The sequence below is a fragment of the Xenopus tropicalis genome, chromosome 2 (assembly GCF_000004195.4).
Source record: "Xenopus tropicalis strain Nigerian chromosome 2, UCB_Xtro_10.0, whole genome shotgun sequence".
NCBI lineage: Eukaryota > Metazoa > Chordata > Amphibia > Anura > Pipidae > Xenopus > Xenopus tropicalis.
This window is the reverse complement of record NC_030678.2, coordinates 26,577,679-26,591,816: the sequence shown is the minus strand read 5'-3', so window position 1 is coordinate 26,591,816 and position 14,138 is coordinate 26,577,679. Positions and strand designations below refer to the sequence as shown.

The following is a 14,138-nucleotide window of genomic DNA, read 5'->3' as shown; positions in this document are numbered from 1 at the left end:
TATTGAATTAGAACCACAGCCAATGGCACTTTATAGCTAAGTATTATCATAAATGACCATAATAAATAGAATCAGATTAAAAATATTAAGCCTATTACTGAAAAGCTCATAAAGTAATTTTACATGTATCACCCCCTTCTATTATAATTCTGCAGCAGGTGTATGAATAGATTTACAAACCAGCTGGACTTAATAAAAATGTGTTGGTAGAAATGGCATAGGAAAGGGCTGCATAAACTACTGTGAACATACAACAAGAACACAACCATTAAATATGGGCTCTAGCTCTAAGGGGTTAATGATAGAATATATCCAGCTCCATAGCGCCATCTAGGGGCCGGACAAAGGGAGAACAATTTAAAACATCACCTGAGCAAACACAATACCTTTTTTTTTGTATATTAATTTTGTAACATATTCACAAACCCTGCTCATTAAGTCTCAACAAAAGTCCAAGAGCTGACAATTGAGAGAGAGTACTGTACCTCCTAGAGCCCTACTTACACTACTCAGCCATCAGAACCAGTTTAGCTAGGAATGGGCATTTTCATCAGTGCCCTTAAGTTTGGCCCTAGATGTTCCTCAGACTGGAGGAGCAGGTGGGTTTTCCCCGCTATTGGGATCTCTTGAAGAGGCATTGTGAAATGTGCTGTAGATGGGAGTCTTTATTCCTCTGGGAATATTGTCACAGATCAGAAAGTGCTGTTCCTGCCTGAGCTGGCCAGGCCCAGTAACCTCCTGCTCTTCCCCATATGCCTGGCAAGAGTCGGACCCCACTCTCCCTTGGGGCTGTGGAAGTCAGAGCTTGGGGGGAGGGGGGGGGGCAGCCCTTAGCTAACAGGGCACCATTGCACTCACAATCGAAAAAAGCCAAATTTCCTTTTTACAAGTATTTTTGTCTCAGTTTGTTAAATGGGTGGTTCACCTTGAAGTTAACCTTTACTATGTTATAGAAAAACCAACTCTAAGCAACTTTTCAATTAGTCTTCATTATTTGAATTTTATAGTTTTTTGAATTATTTGCCTTCTTTTTGCAGCTCTCAAGTGGGGGTCACTGACCCCGGAGCCAAAAAACAATTGCTCTGTGAAGCTACAGTTTAACTGTTTAATATTACTTATTTTTCTATTCAGATCCTCCCCTATTTATCAGTCTTTCATTTAAACCATACCCTAGTTGCTAAGGTAATTCAGATCCTAGCAACAAAATTTTGCAGAAACTCCAAGCTGGACAAAAACTAAAATAATTAAAATCATTAAAAAATAAAGACCAAACGCCAAATTTTCCCAGAATATTACTCTCTATATCATAGAAAACATTAATTCAGGCGGCATTCAGGTTCACAACCCCTTTAAACGCACTCTATAAGGCAAACGCCGGCCGACTGCTTCCCAGCCCAGCCAGCTCATGCCTACAACATTCGGGACACTTACAACCAAGAAATGGCATTCCCAAAAAATAAAAGTGAAATGAGAAGAAACATTAAATCTGCGAAAGCGCATTGACCCACATACATAACGCCACAGATAACTGCGCTAACAAGCAACGTGTGTGTGGGGGTGGAATACACATGCGCAGTGGTTCCTTTACGCTGTAGCGTCACTCACGGAAGCTCAGAAGTTTCTTAGCGGTACTGCGCCTGCGCACAACGCCTTTCGAAACTAACGCTTAACGAGTACGCATGCGCGGTGACTGTAGCGTAAGGCAGAGTCATCACTGGATGGAATACTAGTGCGGGAAACACAGGAAGTGGCCGGGGACCGGCTTATTAAGAAGAAGGGAAAGGTCCTGTCGGTACGGGGTGACAGCGAAGTGAACAATAGCATAGGGATGGCCGGGGAAATGACAATTCTGGGTGAGTGGCTATAACACTTCCTGTTCGTACTCAGCAATCGCTGTTCTACAGCCTTATGACTCGTTAGCTGCTTTCTATCTGGGAATGATGGGAGTTGTAGTGCATCAGCAGTGTGGAGAGCCACAGGTTGAACATTTCTGCCCTAATAACAGTTCCTATGGGCAAGACCTATGGCTAGATTTGATTATTCCTTGGCAGCTGTGAGGTGGGGGTGCCGGGCAATGGCAGGCCAGGGGGTGCCAGGCAGGGGGTGCGGGGGTGCCAGCCAGAGGCAGGCAGGGGGTGCGGGGGTGCCGGGCAGGGGGTGCGGGGGTGCCAGCCAGAGGCAGGCAGGGGGTGCGGGGGTTCCGGGCAGAGGCAGGCCGGGGGGTGCCAGGCAGGGGGTGCGGGGGTGCCAGCCAGAGGCAGGCAGGGGGTGCGGGGGGTGCCAGCCAGAGGCAGGCAGGGGGTGCCAGCCAGAGGCAGGCAGGGGGTGTCAGCCAGAGGCAGGCAGGGGGTGCGGGGGTGCCGGGCAGGGGGTGCGGGGGTGCCGGGCAGAGGCAGGCAGGGGGTGCGGGGGTGCCGGGCAGAGGCAGGCAGGGGGCGCGGGGGTGCCGGGCAGGGGGTGCGGGGGTGCCAGCCAGCGGCAGGCAGGGGGTGCGGGGGTGCCGGGCAGAGGCAGGCAGGGGGTGCGGGGGTGCCGGGCAGAGGCAGGCAGGGGGTGCCGGGCAGAGGCAGGCAGGGGGCGCGGGGGTGCCGGGCAGAGGCAGGCAGGGGGCGCGGGGGTGCCAGCCAGCGGCAGGCAGGGGGTGCGGGGGTGCCGGGCAGAGGCAGGCAGGGGGTGCGGGGGTGCCGGGCAGAGGCAGGCAGGGGGTGCCGGGCAGGGGGTGCGGGGCTGCCAGCCAGTGGCAGGCAGGGGGTGCGGGGGTGCCAGCCAGAGGCAGGCAGGGGGTGCGGGGGTGCCGGGCAGAGGCAGGCAGGGGGCGCGGGGGTGCCGGGCAGAGGCAGGCAGGGGGCGCGGGGGTGCCGGGCAGGGGGTGCGGGGGTGCCAGCCAGCGGCAGGCAGGGGGTGCGGGGGTGCCGGGCAGAGGCAGGCAGGGGGTGCGGGGGTGCCGGGCAGAGGCAGGCAGGGGGCGCGGGGGTGCCGGGCAGAGGCAGGCAGGGGGCGCGGGGGTGCCGGGCAGGGGGTGCGGGGGTGCCAGCCAGCGGCAGGCAGGGGGTGCGGGGGTGCCGGGCAGAGGCAGGCAGGGGGTGCGGGGGTGCCAGCCAGAGGCAGGCAGGGGGTGCGGGGGTGCCGGGCAGAGGCAGGCAGGGGGTGCGGGGGTGCCGGGCAGGGGGTGCGGGGGTGCCAGCCAGTGGCAGGCAGGGGGTGCGGGGGTGCCAGCCAGAGGCAGGCAGGGGGTGCGGGGGTGCCGTGCAGGGGGTGCGGGGGTGCCAGCCAGAGGCAGGCAGGGGGTGCGGGGGTGCCGGGCAGGGGGTGCGGGGGTGCCAGCCAGCGGCAGGCAGGGGGTGCGGGGGTGCCAGCCAGAGGCAGGCAGGGGGTGCGGGGGTGCCGTGCAGGGGGTGCGGGGGTGCCAGCCAGAGGCAGGCAGGGGGTGCGGGGGTGCCGGGCAGAGGCAGGCAGGGGTTGCGGGGGTGCCAGCCAGCGGCAGGCAGGGGGTGCGGGGGTGCCAGCCAGAGGCAGGCAGGGGGTGCGGGGGTGCCAGCCAGAGGCAGGCAGGGGGTGCCGGGCAGAGGCAGGCAGGGGGCGCGGGGGTGCCGGGCAGGGGGTGCGGGGGTGCCAGCCAGCGGCAGGCAGGGGGTGCGGGGGTGCCGGGCAGAGGCAGGCAGGGGGTGCGAGGGTGCCAGCCAGAGGCAGGCAGGGGGTGCGGGGGTGCCGGGCAGGGGGTGCGGGGGTGCCAGCCAGAGGCAGGCAGGGGGTGCGGGGGTGCCAGCCAGAGGCAGGCAGGGGGTGCGGGGGTGCCGGGCAGAGGCAGGCAGGGGGTGCGGGGGTGCCAGCCAGAGGCAGGCAGGGGGTGCGGGGGTGCCGGGCAGAGGCAGGCAGGGGGTGCGGGGGTGCCGGGCAGGGGGTGCGGGGGTGCCAGCCAGAGGCAGGCAGGGGGTGCGGGGGTGCCAGCCAGAGGCAGGCAGGGGGTGCGGGGGTGCCGGGCAGGGGGTGCGGGGGTGCCAGCCAGGGGCAGGCAGGGGGTGTGCTGTACTGAGAATACTAATGTACAGTAGTGGTGCCCATGCAGCTATTGCTTAACTGTTCATCCAGGAAACCCTCCAAAGTCTCATGTGTGTCAAACAAAGTACTGTGAGATACCCTTACAGTGTGACGGCTAATTAGGGGTGGAAATTCTAGTTCAGGTACATCATGTATTGCTAATATAAGAAGCTATCTCTGAATCTTGATGGCTCTAAAAAAAAAAAGCACTAGTTGAAAGTCCAGTGGCTTAATAACATCACTGTCACTCGTATGTATAATGTTTTTGATTACCTTGGCACCCTTTTAGAAAACTAACCATATAAAACACTGCCTGATATGGCCTGATAAAGGCAACATACCTACCACTATTATACCATATGTAAGAGCTGCTGGTGAACAGGAAGTTCTTGTGTGATGGGTATATGTGTGATAGGTATATGTGTGATAGCTATATGTGTGATAGCTATATGTGTGATGGGTATATGTGTGATAGCTATATGTGTGATGGGTATATGTGTGATGGGTATATGTGTGATGGGTATATGTGTGATGGGTATATGTGTGATGGGTATATGTGTGATGGGTATATGTGTGATAGCTATATGTGTGATAGCTATATGTGTGATAGCTATATGTGTGATGGGTATATGTGTGATAGCTATATGTGTGATAGCTATATGTGTGATGGGTATATGTGTGATGGGTATATGTGTGATGGGTATATGTGTGGTTCTCACAGGCAAATAATGCAAATGTATGCATGCTCCATAAACATACATAATCGCTCCTTATTGAAAATGAAAAGAAGCATAAAGGGCACAGTGCTCCATCCTACATCAGCGGGCTAAAGCACATGGGTGGTTAGAAGGGGTAGGACTAAAGGTGGCCATACACGAGCAGATCTGCTCGCTTGGCGATGTCGCCAAGCGAGCGGATCTTCCCCCGATATCCCCACCTACGGGTGGGCGATATCGGGGAGCATTTAGGTAAAAAAAAAAAATAATCCGATCGTTTGGCCCTGGGGCCAAACGATCGGATTATGTGGGCGGCAATGGGGCAGTCGGATCGGGGACCGCATCAACGAGCCGATGCGGTCCCCGATCCGACTGGATTTTCTAACCTGGCCGATCGAGAATCTGGCCAATTTCAGGCCAGATATCGGTCGGCCAGGCCGCTCTGCTCTCCCCATACACGGGCCGATTAGCTGCCGAATCGGTCCAAGGGACCGATATCGGCAGCTATAGTCGGCCCGTGTATGGGGACCTTTAGAAGCCTCAATAGGCTGTTAGGTGCTGGCTGAAGTTTGCTGCCGGGACCCACTGATTTCTACTTACACTGCTGTTCACAGAAACAGGAAATGTGCACCCAAAACATAAGCTTGTGAAATAACTTTGTCATCTTACATGTACATAGTCATAATGGTGTTGTTATAATGAAGCCTATTTATAGATCAGTAGATAAACAGAAAGGTGTGCAGTCTCGCAAAGGCTCCTGGGAAACATGCTTGCTAAGGAAGTGCATGGCATTGTGCGCCCCTGTCAGTTAAGATGTTTTAACACATATTTACATATTTTGGGCTGGATTGTATTAAAGAGTGTAGGTAACTTTTAACGTTTTATATAATGTCCCGTTCCTAGCAACTTTATAGTTGGTTTTCATTATTTATTTCTTTTTTATAGTTTTTTAATTATTTGACACCTTCTTCTACATCTTTCCAGCTTTAACATGGGGGCCAGCCAAAAAAAACTATTGCTCTTTGAGGCTACAATTTTATTTATATTGTTACCTCTTATTCCTTATCTTTTTATTTAGTCCCTTATCTCTTCATATTCCAGACTCTCATTTAAGCCACTGCCTGGTTGCTAAGGTAGACAAGACCCTAGCAACCAGACAGCTGCTGAAATTGCTAAACAAAAAGGTAAATAACTGTAAAATCACAAACAGAATATCAATGTTAACAATATATTAAAAGTTAATTTCAAGCTGAACAACCCTTTTAAATGGATAATGCCGTACATAGCTCACAGATAGGCCAAGGGCTATACAAACAACTTGGAGGGCCACATCCAGCTCATTGGCCTCTGATTAAGCACCCCTGCTCTAGAGTGAGTGCCTGTGATTGGTGCACTCTGTGTTGACTGCACTGCACCTTGCTTTAATTATAGTATTATTTATATAATTATATTTTATGGTTTTGCAGTTAGATTATACCAGTCGTCATGTTCTGGTTGTCTCACCTGATCTTAGACTTGACCTAACTTAAAGTTATTGCCTTATAAAGCCAAATCATATGGTTGCTCTTAATGATATCAATGAAAATAGTTAGTTATTTTTTTACTAAACAATTGTCGGAAAATAAATTATAACAAATAGTAGTGACATTTGTTGTGTAGTATTGTGAGCTTCGCTGTTCACTTAATGATTTTTTAAATTTTCGTTTTCAACCTAGGTTCTGCTATTTTGGCTCTTCTACTAGCGGGTTATTTGGCACAGCAGTATTTGCCTATGCCCACTCCAAGAGTGATTGGCATAGACCTCGGGACAACCTATTGTTCTGTCGGAGTGTTTCATCCTGGAACGGGCGAAGTTAGAGTCATCACAGATGAGAATGGCCATCAGAGCATCCCAAGTATTGTGTCCTTTACGGAAAAGGATGTCTTTGTGGGGTATGATGGCTTGGAACTAGCTGATGCCAATCCTCAGAATACCATCTATGATGCCAAAAGATTTATAGGAAAAATCTTTACTCAAGAGGAGTTAGAAAAGGAAAGTGTGAGGTATCAGTTCAAGGTAAGATTTAGCCAGTTATTGGTTTATGATGAAATATTAGTTTCTTCTGTAAAAATTACATTTTACGCAAGTTTTGTTCACTCGGGTCCCACATCTTTGATTTTAAAGCCCTCTTTAACTAATACCCTATATGCATGTTGAAGTTAGAAATGAAATGCTTCAGCCTTTAATTGTCTGTGAGTTTAAGGGTGAAGACATATGGAGCTTCTTGTAGCAGCTACTTGTCATGACTACAAAAATAACAATGCTGATCATTTACTGATAATTGTTTCTGTGTGTGTTTTAGCAGAGGCAATTCTCAGTATTGTCTATGGCAGGGGATTTTCTGGCGTTTTGTATCTGTGACAAGTAGCTGCTACTAAGTAGCTCTACTTGCCTTCACCCTAAGGACTGTGACACAGGGAGATTAGTTGCCACACGGCAAATCTCCCTTGTCACGGGCGGCTAATCTCCCTGAAATGCCATCCCACCGGCTAGAATGTAAATCACTGGTGGGATGGCATACGCGGCGCCGCAATTTGCCGAAGTCATGGAAGTTGCCTTTAGAGGAAACGTCCACAACTTCAGCAAATCCCGGTATCGCGTATGCCATCCCACTGGCGATTTACATTCTAGCCGGTGGGATGGCACTTTGGGGAGATTAGTCGCGTGGCGACTAATCTCTCCGTGTGTCACAGCCCTAAGGGCAAGGTCACATGAAGCATATATCTGCTTCTCTGAGCCCTATGTTTTTTTGGCAACTGCCCGAGTGTGGGCATGCGGAGGTTAGCCTGAAAAACGCAAAAGCGGACATATTCCAGACCGATCTTTTCAGTCTTTAATGCACACACAGAGGAGTGTAGGAATGCAGATCCGCTTCTCTTAGCCTGGCCAGAGAGAAGTGGATATACACTTTGTGGGACCTCGCCCTATGGCTGATGGTGTATAGGAGGGTGTGTTATTGTATTTTAAGTTGACTGCTACATCCCTTTTACTAGAATGGGAAAGACCCGACAATGCTGTTGCTAATGCTTTTTAGCCTGTAGATGCTATAGTGATGCCAGCACTGTTGTCATGTAGATGATAATTCTGTAAATGATATTAAGTGTTTTGCTCATCATGATTGCAGGTTCTAAATCGCAACGGGGATGTGTTCTTTTCTGTATCAACCAATGAAACATTTGCAGTAACACCAGAGTACATCAGCTCCCAGCTACTGCTCAAACTAAAGAAGATGGCAGAAGACTACCTGGGACTACCAGTTTCCAAGGCAGTTATCTCCGTGCCGGCTGAATTTGATGAGCGACAGCGTAACTACACCGTGAAGGCTGCTAACCTCGCTGGTGAGTGGGGTTTACTTTAGAGGGGTTCCAAGGGATACTACTAACGGGGTGTTTGATTGTTGCTGTGCACAATATATTTAATAGTTGGTGGTTAAGCAAAAGCAGTTATTTTTTTTCTTGTTGTCTGACATTATCTGATTTTACTTTACCCCAGTCTATAACTTAAATAGAAAATCATAACGATTCTGTATCTAGTTGGTAGCCGCGCATGGTTACACTGAGGGAACAGTTCAGTGGTGCACTTCTTCCAAAAGTAATTCATATTTTTGGGCGATAGTTGCTCATATGAACCATAAGCAAAGCAGGTATTATGTCTAATTATAATTCACATTTTTTTTACAGAGGGGATCCCTTAACGATCCCACCAAGGCTGCAAGCATTTTACTATGTGTTGATATTCTGTGATTGGAAGAAATGACTTTGAGCCATAATTCCATTCTCGTTAATATATCTGCAGCGCATTTATGACACAGTTAGTGAGATAACATTATATTTTATAATATGAACCTAACAAAAGCCAGTTTGTAAAGGTTAAGGTTGTTATTGTTGCATATGTTATTTCTAAAATTAGGTAGAAGGTTAGGAAATGATGACTAGGGCAGTTTTTTAAAGTAATACTGAGAATGCTTTGATGGTATTGGCCTGCTGAAAGCTTAAAGGAATTTAGTGTAATATACTTTCTTTGCTAAATGTTGATTTTATGAATAATTTAGCATATTAAATCATTTTTAATTTACATTTCAGGTCTTGACATCCTGCGTGTTATCAATGAACCCACGGCAGCAGCAATGGCTTATGGGCTGCACAAGGTTGACGTCTTTAATGTCCTTGTTGTGGATTTAGGAGGAGGCACTTTGGATGTTTCCTTATTGAATAAGCAGGGTGGGATGTTTCTGACCAGGGCTATGGCAGGTAAGTTAAAATGTCACTGTGATTATAAGTAAATATTCCCTATTTGTAAACAGAGGTCCTCTGACATTTATTTAGCTTCAAATAAGCAATGAAATATAAGGGATAACCTTAGGCTGAGGCCAAACGCATAACTAAAGCTGGCCATACACGCACCGATAATATTGTATGAAACCTCGTTTCGTACGATATTCGGTGCGTGTATGGCATGTCGGCGAGTCGACCGATATCGCAGGAGGCTGCTGATATCAGTCGACTCACCGATCGGCCTGGTTAGAAAATTTTGATCGGGCGCCATAGAAGGCGCCTGACCAAAATCTGCCGTCAGGGCTGAATCGGCAGAAGGAAGAAATCCTATTGTTTCTACCTCCTAATCTGCTGTTTCAGCCCTGAACGGTGTGTGGCGGATCTGACGATGTTTCGTCAGATCGCCACGTGTGTGACCACCTTTAGTCACACATTGTAACCTCACTTGACATTTAAACTTCTTTTTCTGATTTGATGCAACATAAAGTGACAATTTTCTTTTAAAAACTTTGTATTTTTTTGCATTAATTCAGACATCCAAGTATAGAAGTGCAACAACTATAGGTTTTTTTATATTGAGTATAATGACTCAGAGTTGAAATGTAAAATTTCATTCAGTTATTCTTTCTATTGTATAGTTCAAATTTGGTTTGAATTAACTTGAATAACCTTTGAATTAACCTTTAGTCTAATGTAGACAATGATATTCTGAGACTGTTTTATTAATTGTGGTTTTTAGTTCAGCAGCTCTGCAGTGTGGAATTTCAGCAGCTATCTGGTTGCTAGAGTCTTGTTTACCTTAGCAACCAGGGAGTTGCTTGAATAAATGACTGGAATGGTGGGCAGTAAATTATGTTTAGAGCACCATAGTGATAAAAACTCAAATGACACAGCCTTAATGCTTTTTTTCCTGTTTTTCCTGTGTTTTTTCTAATTTTTTATCTATAATTGTAATTTAGGCAACAATAAACTGGGGGGACAGGACTTCAATCAACGACTTCTGCAGTATCTGTATGACAAAATATACACCCGGTATGGGTCTGTTCCATCGCAGAAAGAAGAAATTCACAGACTCAGACAAGCTGTAGAAGCAATAAAATTGAACCTTACGCTCCATAATTCATCCTGGGTGCGTATGCCTTTAACTCTAGCCTCAACACATCCAGACTCGTCAAAGCCTGATAAGATAATTCCAAACGAGTCATTGGAAAATACTGGGGAGATCCACCCCAAATCAGCACACTTGGGTGACAGTTACAGCAGTTCTGGACCCCAAATCCAAAACAAGCACGCTGAAAAGGTTTATTTTGAGATGGAGATTACCCGTCATATCTTTGAAACTTTGAATGAGGATCTCTTTCAGAAGATTTTAATACCTGTTGAGCAAGTGTTAAAAGAAGGTCATGTCCTTAAAGAAGAAGTTGATGAAATTGTATTGGTTGGTGGCTCTACTCGAATACCCCGCATACGCCAAGTAATCCGGGACTTCTTTGGCAAAGACCCAAACACATCAGTAGATCCAGATCTAGCAGTAGTGACTGGCGTGGCCATACAAGCCGGCATCATGGGAGGCTCTTGGCCTCTTCAAGTCAGTGCAATTGAAATTCCTAATAGACATCTACGGAAAAGTAACTTCAACTGATTTAAGTGCACAGTGATAGCACATTCTGTGAGTTTATCCCATGCAGTTCAAAATATGTATTTAAAAGATGTTAGTAATATATACAGTCTTTGTATTTTCTGTCCACCTCTACAAATGCAGAAGAATTTTTAAAGGACTAAGGGAAGAAAAATATTTATATATTTTTCCTGTACTGGAGTTAAAAAAGAAAGAAAAAGTTTATTTATAAAATATATGGACACTGCCAATGGACTTGGCTTTTATCTGCATATAAGTTGTGTTTCTATGGCACCATGTCTGCAGCTCATCTATGAGATACTTGACTGCATATCAGACTTTTGCAAGCCTGCACATTCTTTGTGTTACATTGTATATAAGAGACTAAATAGGGGTGCTCTGAGCTTATTGGGATCCTGGATTCAGTGCATCTCTAATCCTAAAGGAGGTGCTCACCTTAAAATTAGCTTTTAGTGTTATGAAGCCATTGGCATTCTAAGGTGTTGTCCAACTGATCTTCATTATTTCATTGTTTTTATCTTTAAACTGCATTTAGTTTTCTATAGCAGCCAGGCATTTGAATAAACAGAACAAAATAGGAACAAATAATTTATTGGATATGCAGTGGGTCACTGACCCTAGCAACCATACAGTGGAAAAAAAACTGTAAAATGTCTTGTCATCTGGCTCTTTTATTACTCTGCATTTTCCTTGGGTATTTGTCCCCTTAGTGTGATATTTCTTTCATTTAGTTATCACTAATGGTGGCACAGATGTCCATTGTAAGAATTTATTGATGATAGATTAGGTTTTTTTTCTTCTAACTTTTCATGAATGTGGAAAAAACCCACTTTGCTAAATCTTTTTATTTGACTTTTGATAGAAAATAAAAAATAATGAAGATCAGTTACAGTTGGTTGAGCCATCTGCAAAACACCAAGAAGTGTAGTTATCAATGAGTTAGAGTTCACCATTTCATAAATATGCTTCTAAATAATCCCATAAGCATAAATAGAAAGTGGGTGACTGTTTCTGTGGTGATAAATCTACACAGTTTCACCTATTGATAAATACACTTCTAAAAATCCCATAGAAACAGATAGAATGTGGGTGGGTTTTTTGCGGTGAGCTCTAAACTCACATTTTTATAAAACTGCCCCTAAATGCTAACGTTTTCTTTGCTAGTGACGTAGAATCCACATCGCTGGCAATAAAGCCGGTCTCTATCTATCTCTCCTTCAGTATAAGTTTCAAGGCAACCAGCCTATATATCTGTCCACTGCCTGACCAGACATTGATCAGTGAAGCTTTTACAGGGTTTTAACCCTGTACAGGGGCCAAAAAGCTGCTGGCTCAGTTAGGGGTCACATACTGGTTGGACATAAGCTGCCTGTGCATTGTCACGTTTACTGTGCTTGTTAATCTTTTGTGCTTTTATAGTTCTGCCACTTTCACTGTCATATTTTTGAAGAGTTTATTTTTACTTTTATGTTGTTTTAGTATGTGATGAAACAGGGGAATTGGAAATCTTTCCCTTTGCCCAAAGATCATTTCTATTCCTTACTTAAGATTTTTTCTGTTTAGTAATATTATTTATATCTCATTGTTTTTGAGGGTGGTATTAAACAGGGCACATTTCATCACTGTTTTTTTCCTATTTTGGTCAATGGGAAAAACATCCATTCCGCTTCCCAAACGGTGTCAGTATATCCCTGCCAGTATGTGCACTGGGCCTTATATTGTACTGTTATAGCTGGTGGGACTCATATTTCTTTCACTCCTATGGGCAAATATGGCTCCCCTGTTGTGTTATATATCACAGTAGCTTCTCTCTCAAATATATTCTCCTAGCAGAGAAGGCTTTACAAATTAATGTTATAGTCAGAGCAAAAAATCCTCTTGCTGTTCCAAAACTCTCAGTATCTCCCTAATAAGCCAAATGAGTTGTTCAGTTGCATTGGGGAGCAACATGTTGGACCCCCCTTGCTTGATATGATATACATTATAATGTATATCACTCTTTCAAAATAAGATTCATATTAGGCCACAAATGCTTTAAGCAGCTAATATTAAGCCTTTGTGGTAGTCTATGGAATTTTGGGAAAGTTTTTGTGAATGGGTTTTGCTTCAGTGCAGGGATCTGGAATTTGTGGCAGAGGAATGAAATGTTCTGTTTCCAATGGAAATACATCTTTTTAGGCTACATAACTTGTTTAGGCTGTGTATTTTACGCCTTGGAATGTGGGAAGTAACCAAAGCAGCAGCTTTGTGACATTAAAAGGCAGGACTTGCCTACAATAGAAATAACTTTGGTTGGCCAGTAGCCATATGCTCCCTAAATTCCTCAGCCCCTCTCCAAGCAACATTTTGCCTTCAGGCTTCTTTTAGTGAATAACCTCAAACCTGGGGGCTTAGGGCTACTGATTATGGGAAGTGGTAGACCTGCCATATTCCAAGATAAACTAACTAAACTCTAGGCTTGACTTGTCCTTTAAATTGTCAAGTTTTGTTGCCATGAATTGCTTATTTGGCAATGCCCTAAAGGGGTATTTTCAAAGCTAATTAAATGTTTCTCAGTTGTATATGTCGCAACCTCAGTACAGTGTTCAAATGACAAGGTATTTTTCATGTATAATTGGCTAATTAGGAATGTCAGTATTAATGTTTTTGAAGGTACTTTTCATGTCTGCACACCATGAAATTTACTCACATTGAGTATCATTTTGTTTGGGATTTTACTTGCTTTCCAATGTGACTGCAACAGTGATTACTGTAAGAGTTACTGTACTTTTCAAACAACATTTTACATAAATAAATTCCTTTTAACATGTTTGCTTTGTCTGTTATTTCACTAAACATTTTTGATGCAGGGACTATGGGATTATCACTTCAGTTACTGCACTTATAGGCATGCACAGTAATGGCCAGCAGTTGCGCCTCCCTGGAGTTTTCCTCTCCTGCAGACAAGAACAAGTGACCCAGGTTCCCATAGTGGCGTTTAAGATCTCAGTAACTGCTGATTCTGTGTCTCTCCAGATAACAATGCAGCAGGGTTGCCAGATTTATTTTTCTAAACCAGCTGAAGTCAGTTCTGAAACCAGGCCAAAAATAGCCCAATATGCACAATGAAGTTCAGCAAAGAGGAATAGAGAAGGGAGCTTCTGTCTATACTGTCCAGTTGCATGCTGGGTATTGTAGTTTTATATTAATCTTAGCTGTAGGCTAATTGAAAGATACAAACTACATTACCCAGCATGCCCTGGTATAGGCATGTCAGAGGAAAAAAACTTTGGCTACTTTCCAAACTACAAACCTGTCAAGGCTCCAAAAATTAGCCCAAATCTGTACCTTGGCCGATCTGTACTTTGGAAACCCACCTGGGCTTCAAATTAGTAGCCCAATTTGGCGGAAAACCCACCAACCTGGCAGCCCTGCACTGCAGCTCTCACTGC

At 45.7% G+C, this 14,138-nt stretch overlaps 1 protein-coding gene across 1 annotated transcript; it reads left to right on the top strand.

The window, feature by feature from the left end:
* The first annotated feature begins 1,730 nt into the window (after positions 1-1,730).
* Positions 1,731-10,896, top strand: hspa13 (heat shock protein family A (Hsp70) member 13). The gene is given in 5 exon segments (NM_001017223.2): positions 1,731-1,853; positions 6,470-6,810; positions 7,919-8,132; positions 8,877-9,044; positions 10,028-10,896. Coding segments are annotated over 5 exon segments (1,431 nt in total). The 5' UTR covers positions 1,731-1,828; the 3' UTR covers positions 10,711-10,896.
* The last annotated feature ends 3,242 nt before the right edge of the window (positions 10,897-14,138 follow it).